General features: G+C 37.8%; 3 protein-coding genes across 3 annotated transcripts; all 3 read right to left on the bottom strand.

Annotated features, from left to right (window-relative positions):
• Positions 1 to 452: 452 nt before the first annotated feature.
• LOC101311867 (expansin-like B1-like) lies at positions 453 to 2,388 on the bottom strand. The gene is made up of 4 exons (XM_004300284.1): positions 2,154 to 2,388; positions 1,600 to 1,706; positions 1,106 to 1,420; positions 453 to 927 (listed from the first exon to the last, which is right to left on the bottom strand). The coding sequence occupies exons 1-4, from the start codon at positions 2,281 to 2,283 to the stop codon at positions 730 to 732; spliced, it is 750 nt and encodes a 249-aa protein (XP_004300332.1). The 5' UTR covers positions 2,284 to 2,388; the 3' UTR covers positions 453 to 729.
• A 3,272-nt stretch (positions 2,389 to 5,660) lies between these two features.
• On the bottom strand, positions 5,661 to 10,694 carry LOC101311578 (ATP-dependent Clp protease proteolytic subunit-related protein 4, chloroplastic-like). Its single transcript, XM_004300283.1, has 8 exons — positions 10,338 to 10,694; positions 9,951 to 10,154; positions 9,067 to 9,122; positions 8,816 to 8,942; positions 8,584 to 8,661; positions 7,616 to 7,729; positions 7,421 to 7,533; positions 5,661 to 6,034 (listed from the first exon to the last, which is right to left on the bottom strand). The coding sequence occupies exons 1-7, from the start codon at positions 10,590 to 10,592 to the stop codon at positions 7,462 to 7,464; spliced, it is 906 nt and encodes a 301-aa protein (XP_004300331.1). The 5' UTR covers positions 10,593 to 10,694; the 3' UTR covers positions 5,661 to 6,034; positions 7,421 to 7,461.
• Positions 10,695 to 10,968: 274 nt separating this feature from the next.
• LOC101311287 (progestin and adipoQ receptor family member 4-like) lies at positions 10,969 to 13,894 on the bottom strand. The gene is made up of 4 exons (XM_004300282.1): positions 13,656 to 13,894; positions 12,797 to 13,016; positions 12,285 to 12,585; positions 10,969 to 11,918 (listed from the first exon to the last, which is right to left on the bottom strand). The coding sequence occupies exons 1-4, from the start codon at positions 13,678 to 13,680 to the stop codon at positions 11,265 to 11,267; spliced, it is 1,200 nt and encodes a 399-aa protein (XP_004300330.1). The 5' UTR covers positions 13,681 to 13,894; the 3' UTR covers positions 10,969 to 11,264.
• Positions 13,895 to 14,387: the final 493 nt, after the last annotated feature.

Genomic DNA, 14,387 nt, shown 5'->3' with positions numbered 1-14,387 from the left:
CAATTTCATCAAATTACCCCCCGAGCTCTTGTTTTTCTGGTAATTTAACTTCTCAACCCCCAAAACGTCATTAAATTTTAACGTCTCAATTGGACGGATCATGAGTAATAGGAGACGGCAGACAGAAAAACAAGAGTTCGGGGGGTAATCTGATGAAATTGAAAGTTTAGGGACTAATATGAATTCACCTCTAAACTATAGTGGGGTAAATTGAATTTAATTAAAAAAAAAACAGTGTGGACTACCTACAGATGGAGAAGGCTTCGAAAGATTGAGGACCCTTCAGGAGAGATTACGCAAGCATTATGCAATTTATGCAGCTCATGAGTGTGCAAGTGCAATTTTATTATGTTTAAACTTCGATCAATTTTTTTCCCCTTTAATTCTTTACTATGTAAAGTGCTTGATCGGGGTTTAAGAAGAACTGAACTGTGAATTAAGAAAATAAATTCAAGGGTCCAAAAGGAAGGAACTTTATTCATATTATAGATGCAAGTTCACCAATCCAAAGTACAGAATCCCACTACTTGGGCAAGGCAATGCACTTGCACCTAATACACAGCATACATCACAACAATATATAACAAGCAATTAACTATAAGCATGGAATGTGGTCACTGGGAAACTTAGTTTCTATCCTAAAGGGGATAAAGGCTCATCTCAGTGAGATAGAGATGGAGTACTATATATATATATATAGCTGCAGGTAATGAAGTAGCAGTAGTTAAACTAAGTGAGCTGAATGTCTGATGTATAGGCAGCCCCGGCCTTCCAATCACTAGGGATGGCTTTGGGTGCCTGCACCCATTTGACCCCTGCGCTGCCACTCACTTGGAACCTCATGTCAATGGAACCACTAGGTGGGCTTTGAGTGTCCCATACTGCTCCAAATACTCTACGCATGCCTCTCCATTCTTTGCAATCCTCCTGCCAAACAAAATGTGAATATCTACCGATATATATAGAAAAAGTGGATGAGAATGATCCATATGTTTTGCATATTCGCAATGAGGTTCTGTGTCGATCGAGCCAGTTCTTATTCAAACTCAAAACTTTACTAAACCAAAGTCAAGGGGTTTTGGTTTGCAATTGACATGAACTTTACCTGCCACAACTCAACAGCTGTGATATCATTCTGGCCAGCTACATATTGCATCACTATAGCCAAGTATAATGGAGCTTTGCTATGTTCATGGACCTTGAAGACCAGGTTGGGAGTAGGATACTGGCAAGGGATCCTTCTGAATTCTATATCAACCACACCATAAGCAAACAAAATCTCAGTTGAAGCTGGGCTGTTTGCCAACTTGCCATAAGCTTTAGGGGTGAAGATGAAGTCAGTTCTGTCTCCTTCGCCATAATCGGTCACCACCACATTCACCCCTTCATTACTGCAATGTGGAGGGTATATGCACCTAACCTGAATCACATACAGAAAGTTAATTATCGTTATAGAATAAAGAAGCCATTTGTTTTAGTTTATTGTTAGTGCTAATCAGCATGATTATAGCTAGGTCATGAACTTTGAATATTACAACTTGTTCATTTCTAGGCTAGCTAGCTAGAATATTAATGATAAACTAAGTTGAAGTTCTTTACCTTGTAACATCCACCACAGCCAGTGCCATTTCTGTAGAGCCTAGCAACTGCAGATACTTGACCATCATTTACGGTCCTTCCAAATTCTCCATAACCACAAGCTCCAGCTACATGATGAGCACATAAATCATTAATCAAAACTAACTAAACCATTTTAGATGATAAACCAAACTAGTTAAGCATTTCGACATTAAGGATATGAGTTTGCAATATATGTTTGCTAGCTTCGTATTATTGGCCAAAAAAGAAGGCTTTGGCTTCTCTCTGGTCTAATTAAGACTATCAAAATGCATGCTAGTCAACAATCAATAGTACCTATAACGAAATATGCATTCTTTCATGCAGGTTCATATGGTACACATAATACAACTCCTTTCGGGTAAACAAATAGAGTTAATAGACAATGACATTTTGGAAATAAAAACCATGAGACAGTTAATATCAATCTATACATTTATATTTACACGATACCATGTAAGATGCATGCTAGCTAGGTCTCTACCATGCTGTCCATGCATGTCGTATATATACAAAGAAAATAAAAGGTTGCATACTTGGGTTTCCATAGCAATCAGGGCTACCATAATAGGTTGCTCTGGAGCGTGTAAATGTATCTTGAGAGGTGCATAGTGCAGGCAAGAGCACTAGGCCGAGGATAGCAAGAAAACAATGAAAGCTACCCATGTCTGTAACAAACAATCACCCTAAACAATGAAACAAAGCAATGCAAGCTCAGGTGGCTAGCAAGAATCAAAAGAGTTAAGAGTTTATGAGGTTGCTGTGATGTGAGAGAGCAAAGATATGTGTGTCCTATATTTATAGTCGAGGCATGACATAAGTAAGTGCATGTTGATGAGGTATTATTCTGCCTTTTTCTTCCCCCACTTTGGAACTACAGAGAGCAAAAGAAACTGGAGCTGCAGTTTAGGATTGAATTGATAACGTGTACGTTTCTACGTGGAACCCTTTGATAATCGACCCCCTTCCAATCCCATTTCTGATGAACAGATTATTTTGTAGATGGATCAGAATATTATATATCTGCATATAATTATACTATTGAAAACTTTTGTATCTTGTTCTTTGTACCTGCAAAATAGTTTTAGTTAGCTTCTTAAGCAGTTAATCACTACTATATTTGGGACCATTACTCCAGTTTCTCAATGCAATGTGAGGTCATATATGACGAGAGAGATAGATAAACTCTGAACCATTTGAGTAAGAGAAGCTGGACGTAAGTTTTGGATACACACAATTTTATTATTTTCACAAAACCGGATACATGATCATGTAAATAAAGACTTGAATAATGGGCAAGAAACCTAAGAGCAAAGAGTCATACACATTCTGATTTTGTGACGAATATTGCATTTGATATCATGCTACTTCTCAAAGGTTCCACAAATGTCTCTAAGATGCACATTTTTTTATTTTTTTATTAAACAAACAATTGAAATGCTATAACGAATTTATTATGAGTCAAACTCACGACCTTTTATTTGCTAAGGAGAGACTAATATCACTAGACCAAACGGTGGGCATCCATGTTTTTTGTGAACAGGCCATCCGCTATTTGTTGCTAATCAATCTGATTGACATGCATGTAGTGAAGTTTATTAGTTGGTTTAATTTGTAAGTCAATTACGTACTGAAGTCTAGCTGATAACTAAGGGGCTATAAACAAGTGGACTAATCCAAACCCACCAAAATACCAAAGCCATCATCTTGTTTGGTTGAAACGCACTTACACTAGACCAAATGGTGACAGATGCACATATTTTTGGTGAACAGGCCATCCGCTATTAGTTGCTAATCAATCTGACAGCATGTAGTGATCGAAGTTTATTAGTTGGTTTAATTTTGAAGTCAATTACCGAAGTCTAGCTAATAACTAAGGGGCTATAAACAAGTGGACTAATCCAAAACCACCAAATGACCAAAGTACCAAAGCCATCATCTTGTTTGGTTGTAACGCACTGAGGAATTCTTATGGAATTCGAACTTCCTAAAAATCAAATAAAGATCTATGCTCTTTGATTAGATTAGAGTAAGAGCACTTACAATTTCATAGCTAATTGGACTTGAAATTTTGGCACATTTAGGTTGGCTGTAACCAACCACGAGAAATGTTAACACTTGAGAAGTTTATTAAAAGGCAGCTGATTATTTTGTGTCTGAAATGTTTTTCGATAGAGTGTCTTTGACATGTTTTGTGTTTATCATATGCCAGAATTGAAACAAGCGTATTCGGGGGGGGGGGGGGGGGCGGGGGCGGGTGGTGGGTGGTGTTTCTTCTATGTATTGCAGAAATCAGAATCGTCGCCTGGCCAAAGAGAAAGAGAAATATAATGGGTTGGTGAGTCTTAATCTTCCTCGTCCATTTGCCTGCTTGGCTACTTGTTTATGTAAAGCCTACTTTGTAGGAAAAACATACGTCTAATGCAGAAGAAGAAGAAGAAGAAGAAAAAAGGAACTTGGCATTTCAAATAGGTCTTTTGATAAGGTATGAGAAGAAACTGTAACATGAAGTTTGGTGATTACATTGTATTTGGCATTTGACTTAAGGTGCATGTTCTCACTAAAAATATGTTTACCATCAGTTTTTTAAACAGAGCCAACAGTTTTAGGTACCGATCTTCGGTTGCAATAAGAACGTGAAATACTGTTTTTATATTCTCCAAAAAGTCAGATACTGTTTAGACTATATTCCCGATTACTATTTGCCAAACTTAAATTCTTCTATTTACAGTCTACGGTTTTCTTCAAGATCTAATAGGAACTCCCCTAGCTAGTTTTTGAATTTGGAAAACCCTTTCCTTCCAATCGTATGAACAAGATTCATTCATTACTCCCATAATAAAGATACCATGCCACAATTAAAATTACATGTATGGCAAACTGCAAGTTTTTACACGCCAATCTTTCTTCTGTGAACCTTTTGGTTTTCATGTATGCAACAAGCATCTGGGTCCTTGGCTGATGGGTCATAGACTCAAACACCTTATGATTAAGCCTGGCAGTGTAAATAAGAAATCACAATGGTCACTATTTAGCACAAATTTGGCAAACATATCCAAATCTTTTCTAAACCTTTCAACATCATGCATAAACTAATTGCCTTCACATGAATTGATCTCTGATTTATGCACTGAGCATTACTGTAACAGTCACACTTTGTGCTGTTGTGACCTCAGCGGCTCGGTGCAATCACACTGTGTGAATTGCACCATAAGCAATACATATTTGCATCGGATTTTCGAACCTGAAAACACATAAAAACGCACGTACTAGTATAGTATCAACTATCTACTGCAACAGCGTAAACTTTCCGGAAAGTGTCAACTAATAATTTGTTCATACAGCTGGCAAATACCACATCAGAGAAAGCTAGTGACTTTCACTATACTGGGTTGAACAATCATATTCTCCACAAATGGGAGAGCCACTTAGAGCATATATAATGGGGCAAAGAGTAAGCGAGTAACTATTGAGAAAATGCAATGAAGTATACTGGCATCAGATCTCCTACTTCCTCGCGTCCCACTCTTACACCTGTAACTTGGGATGAGAAGGAATGAAGGATGAAAGGGAAAGAGCACAAGTTCGTGTTGTCGGAGAAGACAAACTATAACTACCAACAACAAAGCGTGCCACCCAACAGAAGTTTCCACTTCAGTCATTTTTAGTCCCAAAGTGCCAATCAAAACAAGCATTCAAAGTAGGGTCGGTTATGAAAATGTAAGGAATCAAGGTGGAGTAAATTCACAGCACTCAAAATCTTTCACAACCAATGGATGAATGTACTACAATAAACAGTCCTCATTTTTTCTGCAATTGAGAACCAAGATCAGTTTATGAAAACTTACTAATTGTAAGGGTATCAGATTCGTAAGACATGTACGATAGTCATACTTATGAGAAGCTTCATGCATCAATATCAACTAATAAAGAATAAAAGAGAAGAAGCTAGAGTAGAAACTAGGTTTTTAGCGAATTCATAGATTTCTAAGTCTTAGGAGGGTGCAAAATAAGAGCAACCTAAATCATGAAAATGAGGTTGTGAAAGAGTAAGAACGTCGTTGTGCTACTAAGCAAGGTGATGGAGTGCTACACCATAGATGGCGCGAATCTATCCTTACATATTTTCCGAGTGTGTCCTTTCTAATAGTAAATATAATAACAAATACTGTAAGCTGAATACAACATGATTTCTTTTCAACGGTTTCTACAAATAAGCCTAGTTCTAGCACATGTAATTCAACCAAACCCAGAAAACAATCAAAATTCTTTGGGAATCATACAAGTTAAGGCATGTACTATGGACTCTTTTGCTGCACTTTTGTGTACCATTTGTGGCTTTAACACTGGGTTTTCAGTGAATGGTGCAAACTCTTGCTCCAGTACTGAAGAAGCCAATCATCTCATAAACTTGCATCTGAAACAAGTTGATTTGAAATTATAAGTTTGCACATACATCTAACAAAAAAGTCAAACCATCAAATTGTTAGTATTTGGAATTGAATTCCAAAACTCCTTCAAAACGAATTTAAAACACACTTTGTACAGTTATGACCTCAGGAAAGCATCACTTATTTAATTAGCAGCTCAAACAATGTATATTATCTAGCTTCTTGACTGTTTGAACCAAAAAATAATATTGATTTACCATTCAAGTAACATTTTCTTAGACAACGTAAATCCATGAACCCAATGCCAACTACAACAAATGTAAAGTTCCTAACATGTATCATCAGATATGTTCACACCTGATTATATTATAGTTTCAAGGAGGATGTTCCCAACTCAGGGAGTGACATTCACTATGATGGATTATGGGTGTCAGTCACATAGCTCCACAAATGGAAGAGCCACTAGAGGCAAATAATGGAAGAGGAACTATTGAGACAATGCAATGATGTCTAATGATGTGTACGGGTCATATCTTCTAATCTCCTACTTCCTTGCATTACACTTTTACACTTGTAATTTGGGATGTGGGCAAAAAGGTGGTGATGTCACAAAAAGAAATGTAAGTACCATCAACGCATCCCACCAACCAAAACTACCTCTTTAGTCACGCTCATTCCCATGAGCAATCAAATGAAACACTAAATAAGTGAATCCACCTGTAAGCAAGCTAACCATATAGCACCTACCACCTCTTCTAGGTGTCCCCTTACTGAATCATCTGGAAAAATAATGGTAAAAAGATGTGACCATCAAAAGAACAAGCAATTCCTTCAATTCTAGAACCAACACATCCTTGCCCAACAATAAACACAAAACTAGGAGTCAACAAGGGACCAACGATAGAAAGGAGTAGAAATGAAACTAGAGAGGGAAAAACTTTTCCACAAAAAGTAAATGGCCAGTGAAAGCACTTTACATTGGCGCGTAAAAGCACTTCATACTCATGGTCATAATGCAACAGAAAATGAGGTGCCTCTATCTTAATGATAAAAAGCTAACACTACAAAGTTAATGCAGTGTTACAATGTTTCATGATACACTACCCAGGAATATTGATGTTGGCGGCTTACGGTTTCCATCCTTTTTCAATTAATCAGAACTTACGACAAAGTCAAACCTACAATTTCCAATTATAAACCAACTAACTGAATTGTCCAGCCATAAGTCACTGAAGAGTAGAAAACAGGTGCAAGTAATGAAAAGCACTGCATAGGAGTACAAGAAGGTTTCACTGCTGGTGAAAAGGGGTCACTGATAGTCAAACTCAACTACGAGGCATCATTTCAACTTAATACGGACAAATATGCAATCAATTCTTACAACTTGACAGTAACGTGTTATATCTTTGTACCTGAATGTTAATTCCAATAATCATTCCATGTTTTCCTTTCATCAAATAAGCTGTGCCTTTTTCAGGTCAGCGACTACTCCCCTGTCTTTATGACCCCTTTCATTGTATAGTACCTAGAAAGAAATTGGAAACAGTCAAAATATAGTATGGTAAAAAATAGACCAGACACATATTAAGTCTTTCAACTAAAGGTACCTTGTCTATGATGCCATATTCAACTGCCTCGCTGGGACTGAAATATTTTGGACGTCTAATGTCTGCTTCAATTTGCTCGGTCGATTTTCCAACATGCTTAGCAAAGAGCTTGACCTGCAACACAAATCAACAAACAATGAATCCATAGATCCCTTCTTGTTTAAACTTATGTTGGCCTGGACATCAAAAATGCAGATTTCACATGCAATTTAAAAAATTAGTCACTTCTGAACTCAACTACATATGTTTAGCAACCAACGCCTGTTCAAAGATATGTTAACAATAAATGAAAAGAATCAAGGGGAAACTCTTTATAAAGGGGAACAATTTTGTTTTTTCTACTTACAGACTGATGGCTTGTTTCATTGATTTGTGTATTACAAAATGGAAATTCCGAGATGAAGATTAAATAGCAGAAGTCTTTCTTTTCTTTTCATTTCTATACATGGAACTATTGCTCCTGAGCTAAATGCTGTGAACTTTGACAGAGTGTCAGATTGAAAGATATAGACACTCAAAGTACTTTAATTGCAGTTAACCAACAAGGAGTTAGTTTGTAACCAGCCAATTTACATAGATTACATTCTACAAACTTCAACTTGTAAACTCAATCACAACTGTTGCACATTTCTTTTTCTTTTTGTTGGACAAGTCCCACTTCTCTCCAATTTTATAATTCATCTACCTCCAGTTGATTATGAACACATTCCTAGAACAGTTAGTAATAACAACAACAATACAATTTTATACTTCTTTTGTTTTTTTTTTCTGATAAATTATAAGCCACAATTTTCCAATTGGTTTCACTTTCCAGCTATAGAAAAGAGAAAAATGGAACCACAAGAAAACAGAACAGATAGTCTCTGTATCATATTGTTACTTTTAAGTTTCAGCCAACATTCAAATGTAATCAATGAGCAACAGTGAACATCGAAATAAATGTGTAGTCCAATGACCATTATTCTTACCAACTCGTCTTTCACATTCTTCACTTCTTTTCTTGCAAGTTCAATATCTGTTGCTTGACCTTGGAACCTTGCAATTGGCTGCACATAAATAGAAAATAAGATAACTAATTTGGTCAGAATGTAATTTGTTCACTAGTGCCACACCCAGCTCAAATTCTTAATTCAGCCTGGCATATATCATTTAATTGATACGTACTTTGAAGCTCAAGAAATTTAGTGATAAAGATAGAACCTGCTTTATCATGATTGTTGATGAGGGTAACGCAGAACGGTTTCCCTTTGCACCAGCAGCCAAGAGTAAAGCGGCTTCTCCCCAAGCATTACCAACACAAAGAGTAAATATCGGTGGCTTGACATACCTGCAGCGGTGAAAACACAGTTTAACCTCCAAGGGTGAAGTTCATAACATCCATAAAATTCAATGAAAGGTAAGATGGAAAAAATACATGATATAGCAAATAAAAAAAAAAACAAATTAGTTACCGCATGACATCATATATGGCAAGAGCTTCTGTCTCGTACCCCAATTTCTCACCACCCTGGAGAATACAAGATAAAACTAATATTAACGAATTACTATATTAAATGAAAGGGGGAAAATGGGGCAATATTCATAATCTACATTTTTCTGTTACGAGTAAATGCGAAAAGAGGCAAAAGCTGGGAAGAGAAATTTCTACACTAAGGTGTACTTAAGCAATTAAGAATCAACTACTCTGCTTTCTGATCAAGTTTATTAATAGTGATCACTTACTGTTGCAAAGAACTTGAATAACAAATTCAGAAAAACAATGCAGAAATAGCCTAAAACTTAAAGAAAACAAGAGATATCATTCATTATTTAGTTCAGAATCTTGCAAAGGACCTTTTGCCTTATGATAAATACTGCTGCCAACAATTTACACATATTAAACTCGTCTCCCCAAGAATCAAATCACAAAAAACCTCTGGGAACACAACTAAATGGTATAAACATATCACCAGAACTGCTATGTTACGTTGAAACCACCTTCTTTAGCACAAATACAACCAACTCGAGCACCAACATTAACATCTAAGCCACTTCTGGCATGACATGCAACAGCACTACTACCAAGGATGATTTATGCACAATAACGTAATACAACATATCCTCCTGAAGAATCTAAAACCTAGGACATGCCTAAAAAGTAGCGGCGGTTCCCTATTACTTATTTTGATTGTTGGGGGAGGCATTTAGCACTTATCCACATTTCCAACAAACTTGAAACTTCCAATGCTCACATAATATCATATCTCCCATCGACAGTGTGCTTTAATGAACCCAATGTGCTAAGCAAACAGTCCTACTAAACCTAGCGAATATAAATAAGGTCCGGACTTCAAACCTTGGTTGTTCCAGTGGAATTTATGTACAAGTAGATAGGCTTCGTATCGTCCTCGTACTGAAGGTAGAGAAACTCTGCAAGAATCAACTCAGTTACTGAAGGAACAAGCGACATTCCCAAGTAAACAATTCGGTTCTTGTATAAATACGATGCCAGGTCCGGAGGTGGTTGCTCCCACGCACTTCCTCTTTGAAATGGAATAACCTATCACACCAAATTCAAATTTCAAATTCATTGTCATCACATATCAAACATTGCCCAAAATCTCAAATTTCTTCTAGTAAATATCAATCGAGCTTAATTACACCTTAGAAAACGCATAAAGATTAGATTTTTGAAGAAAGCGAAATTGGGAGCGAAACGTGTGAAGGTAATTAGTGGAGTTACCATGGTGACGACACCGCGTTTGGGCTTAGAGCCACGATACGACGCCGGATTGAGAGAGGAAGGGCGGAGCTTGAAGCCGGAGAGGTCTGAGGAGACGCTGCCGCCGGCGGAGGGCGAGAGGAAGTTGGAGGAGAGGGAGGCTCTGAGAGGCGAACAAGACGACATCGTTTGGATGCGGTTTGGATTTAGGGCTCGAGGAGCTGAGAGGCGCGCGTGAAGCGAGAAGCTGGAAGCTGAGGTGGCGGAAACCTCCATTGACGGTTGAGAGCGGTGGTTAGTGGTGGACTCTGGCCTGTGAGTTTTGAGTGTGAGAGGAAAAAGTAGAACAAAGATATTGAAGCAATGGAGTGGGCTTTTTTGTATTTCGGGGTGGAACAGTCTGGCCCTGTATTTATAGGTTTTGTAGCTCAAGAGCATTTTAGCTCTTTTTTCAAGTCCGGAGGAGTTTGAAGATTAGCACTCAACTAATCCAATGGCTAATGCTTTCAAATCATCCTTACCTAATCCAATGGCTATTAAGAATTACAACACTTTTATGCATTTTCCCTTGTAACCATTAGATTGAGCGAATATGATTTGGAAGCAAAATCGATATCCAAACAAATCCAAGCAAAGAAACCGTCATTAAGGTATTATAGGTGAACCTTACAACTGATGAACAATCTTCCAAAGCCAACAGTAGTCATAAATCGCAGACCATAGTTTCATAGCTTTCATCATATACATGTGGGTGGGGGGCTATGAAATCGTTCTAACTTCATTACATACATCAGCCATGGACGTGCCTTCTGGCCAACAGCACTACAACTTTATTATGGCCAAGGGAAAAAAATAAGTACACACCTTGATTCATGACAAGGTACAATAGCGCAAACAGAGAGCCTAGGAGAGCCCCGTCTGCTAATGCTTGGGTCCCAAGGCTAAATTCTAACAACCCTGCAAGTCCCGCCATCTTAAATAGACGAGTCCTGCTTGATAATGCGTGTAAGCTGCTGCCACAACCAATATATGAAACAGTTGGTGACTGTGGCCGGCAATGTCGAACTTTCCTGGTCTCCACCGCTCAGGTATCCTTGTGGCATAAATCACAGCCCCCAATCCATAGAGGACTCCCATTAACACCTCGTAACAAGTAGTCTGCAGGACCTCAGGCCGATTCCGGAACAATATGAGCTTATGAACTAAAGGAACCACACCAGACACACCCATCCCAAAGAAGAGAGAGGCGCGAGTACTGCGGAACTTGGGTCCTTGAAACATTGGCAGGAGGGAAAAAGCAATGGTGGCAATACCAAGAATTGTTATGAATCCCAAGTAGAGATTGCAAAAGAAGGGGTTGCACATGAATGAGTAGTAGACGGGAGGGTAAAACGAGGTTGCAATGAGTGCAGCGATGCCTGCATAGTCACACCTCAGAACAATGTACGAAAGGCGTGCCGAATGGCAAGCAAGGAGGTGGCATGCGCTACTGGCTAGCAAGCAGAACATGGCTCCACCTAAGAAGGCAAAGAAAGGCCACCTTGTAATTGGCCGAACCATAAGGGGAGCAACCATGTCCATCACATCATCTGTTACTCCATGCTGCAATTATCAAATAAAGCACAAAGACATCAGGCTGTGAACACGGAAAGAAAAGAACTTAAACTTAAAATATATGTTTCCACAGGTATAAAGAACATGTCATATAGAGACCTTTCACAACCGTAACATTTAATCATAAATGTTACTCAATTGAAAATAACCTTTGATTGAGGCCAGCCAGAAAATACTCGAATATTCAATTTTCATCAAGACAAAAGGATATCTAATCAGGTAGGTTGGTCAAAATTCATTCATATGAATGGGAAGTCATCAAATTTGAAATCACCAAAAAAAAGATTTGTGTGACCATATATTACAAGCAGAGTTGCATGTTACACAAATTAATGTCATGGAGCAGGGCAATACCGGTACAGAATTGTCGGCTTGGTAGGAATGTGATAACCGCTCAGGCAAGCAATTGGTGACAAGTTCCACTAGATTCCCTGAAACTGAAGAAAGAAAATCCATAGATGGCAGAGATGTCTTAAAATCAGACAGGTTGGGTAGTGAAGGAAGGCAATTCAACAGTTCTGGATGAATTTTGTGGAAATCGGCACTTCTAATCATGTCAGGCAAACGTTGCAGGTAATGCAGATCAATGATTTCCGGAGCTCTTGTTGCTGTGTAAATGGTGAGGAAAAGGAAAAGGAAGAAGCCAATCAAATGCCTGCAAACAGAGTCAAAAATGTTTAAGAAAAACAGTTATAATATCAATCTCAGGTAATCAATGTTCTTTTCATAAGACGGTAAGCTTCAATATAATGACTTCATGAGACATTTCAAAAGATACTGAACAAGTTGGTGGATTCAATCCAGATGGGAGAAATGAAAAGAGAAATACAGTAGTATTGGATTATAAACAGGGCTAGTATACTTACGTCCAGACATTAAGAGTTTCATTGTGGATAGAAAACATGCTTAGAAACACTTGCTTCAATGGCCATTCTGATCGGTAGTAACCCAGAATGAACTCATTGTCCCTTAAGAACATAGGCAATGAATGGTATTCAATAAGCTGATATTTTACTTTCTTCCATAGTCTCTTTCCCTTCCCTTCCTTGTCAAAGTCAGTATCGGAAGTGCAACCATCTATCATCTCTGCAACCCAAAAGAAACAACAAGCAACACATAACCTTGTCATACAACAAGCAACACATAACCTTGTCAAACAAAGGCCTGATTAAAAAAAGGGGAAAAAAAATTGAAAGAATGCATCATAAAACAGAATTTCACTGGATCATCGACATACAAGTCATCCCATATTTCTGGTCTTGCCTAGATTATTTCAAAATTTGCTCCAGCATTGACAGATGATTAGATGTTTAATGATGCATAATCCTAAATGGCTAAATATCTACAAAGACAACTCCTTTTCCATTGAAATTTTGAATTGCAATGATTCAGTTCTTTTGCAGCAACAACATAATCTTAAAGCAATGCAAATAGTTCAGGAGGCAAACAGGGGGACCTATGAGCCCTTAATCTATATCATAAGATTATCCAAACCCATTGTTACACTAATCTGTAAAAATTTATTACCTTTTTCCCCATTACCCCTCACCCATATCCCAGCAGATAATCAATGAAAGAAACACATTTCATGAACAAACACAACGGTTTTTGCAACACACAAAACTGATCAAGACCCCAAATAAATCCTCAACAGAATATCAATGAAAATATACAATCCCACCAGAAAGATATTTAACTTTACAAAACGCAAGAAAGAAAAATCACCAGAGATTGGAGAGGCACCACCCATGATCAAAACCCAGAAGAAATTTTGATCTCTTTCTACCTCCCAAAGTAAAGGAAGCTAAAAAGCTTAAAACGTCGATGGAAACAATGGCCGTGAAAGTAAAAGGCAAGATTTTTTTTTTTTTTTTTTTTCTGTGGGAAAGAAAATTTCCGGAGAAACGTGTTGCGGGGAGAGAGCAGGAGATTAATGCAAATAAAAGCGATGTGTGCCGTGGGGCGAGGTTCACATGATCATGATGTCATATGATTGGAAAGGCTCGATTCGTTTCGGAAGGATATGTTCAAGACACATGGGGCTACTATTGTGATGACAACGTCACTTGGACCAGTTTGGTAGATTTTAGAAGGAAGGAAGAGTCTACCCCTCACCCCCGGTGCTCTTCTTATTCTTATTTTTTTTTTTTGGTTTTTTTTTTGTCCAAGTAAAAAGATATACTTGTAATATACTTGCGCACCTATAGTTATCGGTCTACAAATGTTCACATGCTCATCCACGGACTAGTAAAACAATACTAAATCACTATTAGATCTAATAGTTCAGATGTTGTTATTAAGTTCAGATGTTTTATTATAAATCTTAGGATGCATGAGCATGATTATCTTTTTGCTCAAATGCTGACCTATTAGCACACAATTATGGCTTGATAACACTACAAAAGGTCAAAACCTCATATCAGGTAAAACGTAAAAACTAATTCAAATTGACATGAC

This window comes from Fragaria vesca, linkage group LG5 (assembly GCF_000184155.1).
Source record: "Fragaria vesca subsp. vesca linkage group LG5, FraVesHawaii_1.0, whole genome shotgun sequence".
NCBI lineage: Eukaryota > Viridiplantae > Streptophyta > Magnoliopsida > Rosales > Rosaceae > Fragaria > Fragaria vesca.
Note: the sequence above shows the minus strand (reverse complement) of the source record. Positions and strands in the feature narration are given on the sequence as shown.